This window comes from Phragmites australis, chromosome 22 (genome assembly GCF_958298935.1).
Source record: "Phragmites australis chromosome 22, lpPhrAust1.1, whole genome shotgun sequence".
Taxonomy (NCBI): domain Eukaryota; kingdom Viridiplantae; phylum Streptophyta; class Magnoliopsida; order Poales; family Poaceae; genus Phragmites; species Phragmites australis.
The window spans coordinates 6633554-6642368 of NC_084942.1; the positions used below are offsets into that span (position 1 = coordinate 6633554).

Genomic DNA, 8815 nt, shown 5'->3' on the forward strand with positions numbered 1-8815 from the left:
GAAATGGGCTTTGGTCTGGACCTCAGCAAGGGTCTGCTCCGCCTCAGCCCAGATGTAGAGGAAAACAGGCCGTGGAACTCGCTACTTGTTTTAAAGTTTCGGTACTGGGTACAAACTATATATAAAAACTCACGTCATACTCTACACACCTATACATATTAGATTTATAATTTATATTTACACATATCTACTAAAGAGATTTATGAAACCTTAAGCTCGCTTAATTTTCAATACTTCGTATACCAAATACAAATATTAAATTAATAAATATAACTATATGTTATCTATTTTGATAAATACTTTTAATTTTGAATTTTGACCCTATAGACGAGAAAAGGACCATTCGGCCATTCCCCTCTTCGCCCCTCCAGCCCTAGCTAATCTCTCGCCTTTCGCAACGCGGCGGCGCGCCGGCGGGTCTTGCCCTTACTTTCTCCCGGCTCCGCGGTCCGCACGTCCCACCGAACCCCTCTCTGCCGAGCACGAGCCGGGCTCGGGTCGATTTCGTCTCCCCTTTTGTTGCTGGTAAGGAAACCCCAACCCCAGGTTGCTCCGATGGATTGAATTTGAATTCCTTTGCTCCAGGATTAGGGTTTAGGCCTGTGAGTTTAAGCCATCAAACCAACCAAATTTGGTCATACTGTATGCCTCTATGACTTTCGCCACATTAAGAAATGATTACTGTTGTGCCTACGATTGACGGGGGTTCCTGGTTTCAAGAGATGAAATTATGATGCTTTCTTCCAGTTCGTCTCAACTTGGAGCTTGCAAGTGAAGGACATGTATTTCTTAATTGCACTTCGTTGGTTTACCCTTGCATCCCAAGAACGCGCAGACTTCAAATGTGGTCTAGCACTAGACCAGTAGACCCCCTATCCATTCATCTCCTGGAATTGTTCTTATGTTGTGCTTTGAACAATGTAATGTAATGTTGGGAACCCTGAAACTTCTTTGTACAGCAGCGTAGTTTGGCTAGGACCACTGTCTTTTGTGATTAATCTTGATTATGCTGTTGAGTTCTATCACTGTTTTGCTTACGGAAAATGGGGCCACGCCTATCTGTTGCTAATTATAGCCAATGTATGTTATTAGTGCAAATGCCAGAAGCCGAGTGGAACGATGAGCGCACTAAAATTATTTGTGAACTCTTTGCTGAACAAGTTCGGGCTGGGAACAGACCAAACACCCATCTCAACAACATTGGTTACCGTCAAGTTGCGTCCAAGTTTCAGCAAAGAACACAGCTACTTTATACGAAGCTTCAGCTTAAGAACAAATGGGATAAGCTTAAGAGTGAATACACCACCTGGAATAAACTGCTTACAATGAGGGCAGGTTTACGTTGGGACAGTGCAAGAGGAACAATTGCAGCTGACGATGACTGGTGGAAGAAGAAAAATAAGGTATGCGATACTTAAACTTGGTCTGTAATTTTTTATTATTATATGAACTATGTTACTCAGGTAACACTTTCCCTTTTTTTCTTAGCAGGAGCTGCCAGGTGCGAGGAAATTCCGCATTGCTGGGCTACAAAATGAGGATAAGTTGAAAGTAATGTTTGACTATATTATCAGCAATGGTGTGGATCATTCGCCACCAGCCGCAAATGATTTTCCATCTGCTCCAGACAGCCCCATGAATAGTGTTGATCATTCGCCACTGGCTGCTGAAGGTTTGCCATCTACTCCAAACAGCCCCATGAATGATGTGGATCATTCTCCACTGGCCGCAGATGGTTTGCCATATGCTCCAGACAGCCCCATGAATGGTGTGGATCATTTGCCACTGGCCACAGATGGTTTGAGATTTGCTCCAGAGAGCCCCATGAATGGTGTGAATCTTGATGGATCAGACAACAATACTGAACATAATGTTGGCACTCAACGAGAGCACGAGTCAGAGATTCCCTCAAATAGGAACAAGAAGAGACCTATTCGTGTTAGTGCCACGAAGAAGAATAAGAAAACTAAGACCAAAACTGCTCTGGTCATGCAAGCTCACTTGGACCGTATAGTGGAGTTGGCTCAGAAAGCACAGGCCACTTTTGAAAAGTTTAGCTCCCGAGTCGACCCTCTGAGAGCCAGTAGCATTCAGGATGTTATGTCACTGGTCCGTGAGTGTGGCGCCCATTGTGGAAGTAATGAGCATTTCATTGCGACTGAGCTGTTTGTGAATAGAGAACAAAGGGAAATGTTCTTGACAATGGAAACAGCTGAGGAACGTTTCCAATGGCTTAGGAGAAAGTATATTGTCAAGTATCTATCAAGTCCAAGTATGGGTCTGAGATAAATGATCCAAGGCCTTTTTTAAGGTTTTGTGGTAAAGGTCTTAGGCTTAACTCAATACGATCCATTTTGTATTGGATCCTAACTAGTGTTGGTTACATCCTGACAAGTTTGGTTGTAAAGGCTCATCTGTGAATGTGTAGCTGTCCTTTGGTGCCACTTGTTTTCTATCTGTACTATGTTTCAGCCGCAAGCAAAATCTGTTACCATATTCTGTTGACATCAGTTGTTTATGTGTTTGACTCAAATTGTGAGTAGTTTGTGCAGAAGTGAATTGGTGATAATGATGAAAGTGATGCATCTGATGATGTAGATGAAGACATTAAACAGATGGTGATTCATCACACTAAAGAACTGCAAAATGAAAGCCATGTGCTTAGAAACATATTTTATATGTGGTACCATGAGGTTACTGGAGCTGAGTTTCCTTGGTTGAAATTTGATGAGGCAAAAGCAGAGATATTATGCCCAGCTGATATTTTTTTTTTCCTCAGATTGTTTTATTTAGCTGAAGCGATGCCTCCAGTGAATCTGCAAGTCGGCGCCAGCAGATGCAGATGGTTCAGGACAAACCAGCAAGATCCTTCTGTGCAATATCTTGTTTAGGCACATGCATGTCTGTGGATACTTAGCAGAGATGGTCAAATAGGCTAGTCGTGTCGGCTCGGCACGGCCCTGTTGCGGCACGGTCTGATAGGCCCGGATATTGTAACGGGCCGTGTGCCGCGCCCTCGGCCCACGGCACGGCCCGTGAAGCACAGTACCGTGCCGGGTCTAGCCGAACACGGTTGTGGCACGACAGGCCGTGCCGGGCTGCTGGGCGGTGGTGTCGAGCGACGGGGCGGGGGCGACGCGACAAGGCGGCGGGGCGGGGCCGGCGGGGCGGGGCAGTGAGGCGGCGAAGAGGCGGGGCGGCGGCGGGTGGCGCAGAGGCAGGGCGGTGGGGTGGGGTCGGCGAGCGGCCGGGGCGTGGTGGGGCCGGCGGCCGAGGTGAGACGGCGCAGGGGCGAGGCAGGGGGCGGGCGGCGGAGGCAGGCGGCGCAGGGTAGGCGACCGGTGCGGGTCGTGCCCATACCAGTCCGTCTAAACCGTGTCGTGCCGTGCTGACCCACCGTGCCGAGGTGTCGACCCAAGCACGGTCCGACTAGTCGTACCGTGCCGGCCTGACCCGTCTACCCTCGTGCCTAGGCCGTGCCTGGGTCGTGCCTACAGTGTCGTGTCTCGGATCGGCCCAGTAGGCACGGTCCAGTTGGCCATCTTTAGATACTAGCTTTGGCTATTGTTGCTGAGAGCAACGTAAATGGATGAAACTGCTGTCTATTCTGTTGATTTGTTTCTCATTTTCTTTTCCATGGACGATCAAAACTAATGCCAGCACTGCTTTACTCGCAAAATGAGAACAAATTTTGATTCCTACCAATTTTCGGTTGCCTAGATTTTTCATTACAATTTTTCGTAAATGAGAGGGTGTTTGCTTCAAAAAGAGAGAGAAGTAGCCACGGTTTGGTTGGGCCGAGTCGAGCCTATTAGACCCAGATTCTGTTGTGCTTGTTTTGTTAGTTTCAAATGCCCATGTTACCCACGAGAAGTTTCTATCTCCCATACCTCATAAAATTTTTTGCTAAAACTCTGTAACTTTGAGGGATTGTCAAAATCTCTATATAACATGTATTTTATTAGTTAACTCTTTGCTGCCTTATTTGATGTCAAATATCTAACCAGCTTATCATCATCAACGATGTTTGATCAATAATATAATATTTATGTGGCTTCTAAAGTAACATGATAGCTTCTAGCATATGAATAGTAAGCCTAAATAATAAAATACAAAGCCAATTAAAATGGTCCCTGAGATATCATAAGTAGTACTTAGATATTATTATGTCCTCTTAGTAATCTTAAAAAATCATATATATATATATATATATATATATCATTTCGTACATGACTAATGATAAGATTTTAACAAACCTCCAAAATTACAGTGGGATACTATAGAAAAAAGAGTCACGGTTTTTTTACAAACCTACCAAACTTTGGTGTGGGTTTTTGCGAGAGAGAGGAGATTCTCTGGCGGGAAGTGACGGCCCTGTAACCCCTTTGAGCCAACGACGCATAGCCTTGTAGCCTGTTGTTTCCTCTCCCCAGTCGAGCAGCTGATGGTACACATTCTCCCCATTTGCTTTATGTAGATGGAGCATCTAAGTTTCTGAACGGTAATGTGCTCATATGCAAGCGCAGTCCCTTGAACTTTGTACACTCTTGAAATGGCAATTTTCGTGACAAAATATGCAAATGGTTTGTAGTTTTTGGGCATTCTAGAGTAGAGTACAGAGATCGACATGCATGCTTAACGATCTGATCCAAAATGAGAGCTTTCTAATGCTTCAATTGATTTAGAACTTGACAACTCTGTATTTAACAGAGTACAGAGATGTATATGCCTGTGCTTGTATTTAAATGCTTTTTCTGGCCAGATCAATAGTTGTGGTTGTCATCATACTGAGGCTTTAGATTGTAAGTCCTTGATGCCTTTTTTTACATGTGAATGCTGATGACATGTGAATGCTGATGCTTTTTACATGTTTTTTCACCAAAAATGCATGTTTGACATGTGAAGGGCTTTTAGATTTTTCATTGTTTTCTTGCTGCAAATACTTGACATGTAATGCTATTAGAAAATTAAGAATAAATGGGACAAGCTGTGGCAAGACTACACCAATTCAAATGATTTGCTGAAGGAGATGGGTTTAGGTTGGGACAATGAAAGAAAAACATATCGAGCTTCAGAAGCTTGGTGGAAGAAGAAGACAAAAGAAGCTTGGTTAAAGGTATTGAGGTGAGTTCAACATATGTTTTAGTTAAGGATTATCTAGCCATCTCAGAAAGATAAGTATCTAAATTATTTTGAAGATTGCACATTGTATTAACGGTAGTATTTGTCGATGATTGAGAAGTCGATATGTAAATATTTATTTAAAGTAAGGATACATGATCATCAACTATGTGTATCAAAGAGGACACCATATTTTATACAGGTCCAAGCCTCTCTCAGGATAATTGCCATATGTTTTATTATGTCTTGACTAATATCAGAAAAACACAACAACAATTGGGGTGTGTCTAGATCTAATCCTAAGGATCTCAGTGAATTCTCTTGTGTTCTAAGTCCTGAAGCCCTTATTGGATAAATTTAATGGCTTGAATCTGTTATAGATATAAATGTTATGTTTCGACTGATATTCAACTTGTCTTGCTTCATATTGCTTGTCCGACTTCTAGCTTGTGTTCCTATCTTGTTTTAATCGATCTCCCTCTTGGACGTAGCCCGCTACCCTTCTAATATAGTTGGGTCAGAGTGGCATACCATACTGGGAGTCTCTAAGTGTAACCTTCCCGAATTGTACTACCTTTGAATATCTGGAGGACTTCTTCGTAATCCTAGGATGGTGTTGGAGCAAGAGTTCATCTTTCCCCAGCAAGTACAGTAAGAGTTTCTTCTAAGGAGGAGACTCAAGCTTGGAGACAAAGTTTAAGAGGAAGGAACACCACGAATGTATTGATGGTAGGAAAAATGGATCGATCTGTGGGGGGGGGAGTATCACAGGTTCGTTGTGATGCGTGTTCTATGTCCGTCTTTTCCCCTTTTTTTTTGGCCTCTTTCTTTCTGGCCCCTCTTCTTCCAGAGGACATGGCCCTCTATTTATAGGACCATGCGTAGCTTGACGTACAAGTTATCATAATGTATAAATATCTAGGATCTGACTGAATTACTGGGCCTTATCCCGGATAACTACTTTCTACCCTATCGGGGAGATAAATATCCACCATGGTAACTATCGTGGTGCCTGCCCCTGGAGTGCGGCGAGCCGATCGCCAATTGCGGCCCGACACCATACTGTCAAGGGTGTCAGGATAGCCTCCATTACGCCAGAGTGTCAGAGCGACTTGCATCAGCCTAGGCTTTTAATGCCTGTCACTTTGTTGCAAGCAAAGCACGACCGGTGCTCCCCTTCCGGCAGATCTTTCCTAAGGCCTGCTGACTCACCTTGTAGCCTTCGGGAAGGTGGCCTGAGCAACGCGAGGTGGGGGCCTCGGGAGGCATGGATCCGGGAGGTGAACGCTTCGGGAAACAGGACTCCGGAAGGCTAGGGCTTTAAGAAGCTGAGGCTTCGGGGGACCGAGGCTTCGGGAGGCTAGGTTTTTTGGAGGCTGAGCCTTCGGGAGGCCGAGCCGGTTAAGCTAAGGGAAGGCTTCGCAGGTACAAAGAGGTATCGTGAAGGGATCTGGTGACTTCGGAGGTCGAGCCTTTAACAGAGGGTTCGGAGATCAAGGCTCCGGAGGTACCTGGATGGTGATCTTCGAGCGTTATCCTCAGGTTGGTTTATTTTCTCAACAACAGATGGTTGTCCTATAGAACATGATAAATTGTCTGGAATATTGTTGCATGCCTTATTTACCTCATCACAGTTATTAAACCTACCATATCGAATTAAGCACAAGTGTATGGTGGATATCTGTCTCTAGGATGTACCTTATTAACAGTAAATCCTTAATTATTAATTATCAAATCATCATCATTATTCTAATACCAAATCAAAGCTATATAGTTTGTTAGTCAATAGTCATACTATATAGTGGAATTAAATTTATCTAATCCCCTAATTTATGTTTTGGACTCTCATAAGCATAAAGTAAAACTATGTTAGCATCACCACTAAGAGCATTATATACAGAAATAAATTTCCCCAACTTTAGAATGACATCACAAAGACCAGAAAAAGGACACTCCAATGGGTGAAATCTATAACCATTTTGTCTTTACTGTTTTTAGGTTAGAGCTGGAGAAACTACATATTCCATGAGAGATGGTGATGGGCATCTAGAGCTGGAGAAACTACATATTCCATGAGAGATGGTGATGGGCATCTAGAGCTGGAGAAAGAATTGGTACTTGTGCGATTTTGGGAAAATAGGAAGAAGTATTAATTCATAGGAGTAGCATTCCTAAGATTTATGGCATTGCGTTATTGAGAAGGATGACATACTTGTTGTGAATTGATCAATATTGGCAACCGCCATGGTAGTTATAGATTCATGTCTATTGGGGATGGATGTCTCCCAACAAGCAACCATTCATCTTCTATATATATATATGTAACAGAACCCCTGCAATATATGGCGCCTTCTTCTCACGATCACATGGCTAATGGCCTCAGCGCGCTGCACCTACCGCCTTGCCCTCTCCACAACTGCAGCAGGCACGTGGACATCTTCTACGCCGGCTCCCTCCCATGGCTGAACCAAGCAAATCCTCCTCGGAGAGTGATTTTATGGCCAGAGGAGACTATCCATGGCTATGTGACCCAGTCGCTACTGGCGGCAGCCCCACCCGGTGGCACACGACCTTGCCTCCTTCGAAATAGAACCCAACATCGGCGGATCCCTTGGATCCAACAGAGGCCCGCACCACCCGATGGCGGTGGCCCCCTCCTAGCCGGTGACCACTCCTACACCAGCCTCACCATTCACACTCTAGCAGTGGCATCCTCAATAGGTGTTGGCTACGTTGGTACAACCCTGGCACCGGGGGCCCTCATGGTGGCACCCCCCGTGGCCATCCCGTGCCCCTCTGCTCCTCTGCCCACTGCTAGCTCCATTCTGCCTCCGTGGCAGTGGGCACCTAGGCTACAGCCGACAACAGCCGGCGGCCCACATGACCACTCGGCGATGCTGGAGGCAGCCCAAGCGATGGTGATAGTGCACGCCGGTGGTGGTGCCTGCCCCCATGGATGGCATGCCAACCAGACATCGGTGGTGTCCCAACCTAGTTATGGAGACTCCAGGGCAAGTGGGGATGGCAACCCTAAATCCACAAGTTGACTTAGCCATTCGGCCGGCTGTTAGATGCACATGGCACTTTAACAAAGAAACCCCTGCTTTTCTATTTAATCGTGACAACAAATATAATGTGTATTGTAGTTTTACAATTAAACCCTCATCTTTTTGTTAGATTCCATTAAATTGGATTTACCTTCTGTAAATCTACATTCCGGACCCTCAGGTCATAAGGAATTGCATATGTGTTCTACTGCATCAAACCCCTCGGGTTTCCATTAAATCATGCTTTGCTTAAATATAACTTAAGTTATATAGATGCTCTTGCATTTAAAAATTGTAGAACATTCCAAATCAAAATATTACACACTTGCAATTATTCTATTTAAGCCCTCGACTTATACATAAATTACATTATATTTTATTTACCTCTTGTAAATATGCATTCCAGACCTTCTGGTCTTCCAGAATTGAAGAAATAATGTGTATTCTTACTTGTATTACCTCAATAATAAGTTATTTAATATAATGCACTTTATTACACATTATTATTTATTCCTTGCAATTTTTCACATTGCAAATTATTAATGGAATAAACATATTCTACATTTATTATTTCTTTAAGCCTTCGCTTATAAATTTGATGACTACCTTTTCATAATGTTGGCATACCACAAGGTATTGGAGACTTT

At 44.0% G+C, this 8815-nt stretch overlaps 1 protein-coding gene across 2 annotated transcripts; it reads left to right on the top strand.

The window, feature by feature from the left end:
- The first annotated feature begins 337 nt into the window (after window positions 1-337).
- LOC133905556 (uncharacterized) lies at window positions 338-2505 on the top strand. 2 transcript variants are annotated; one of them, XM_062347375.1, is made up of 3 exons: window positions 338-525; window positions 1093-1403; window positions 1489-2505. In XM_062347375.1, exons 2-3 carry the CDS (start codon window positions 1098-1100, stop codon window positions 2287-2289), a joined length of 1107 nt encoding a protein of 368 aa, XP_062203359.1. In that variant the 5' UTR covers window positions 338-525; window positions 1093-1097; the 3' UTR covers window positions 2290-2505. The 2 variants fall into 2 exon arrangements, with proteins under 2 accessions (XP_062203359.1, XP_062203360.1); XM_062347376.1 differs by having other exon boundaries at window positions 1492-2505.
- Window positions 2506-8815: the final 6310 nt, after the last annotated feature.

Coding starts and splice junctions, on each gene's coding strand:
- LOC133905556 (XM_062347375.1), top strand. CDS start 1,098: ATGCCAGAAGCCGAGTGGAACGATGAGCGCACTAAAATTATTTGTGAA. Junction 1,404..1,488: donor GGTGGAAGAAGAAAAATAAG/GTATGCGATACT, acceptor TTTTTTTCTTAG/CAGGAGCTGCCAGGTGCGAG.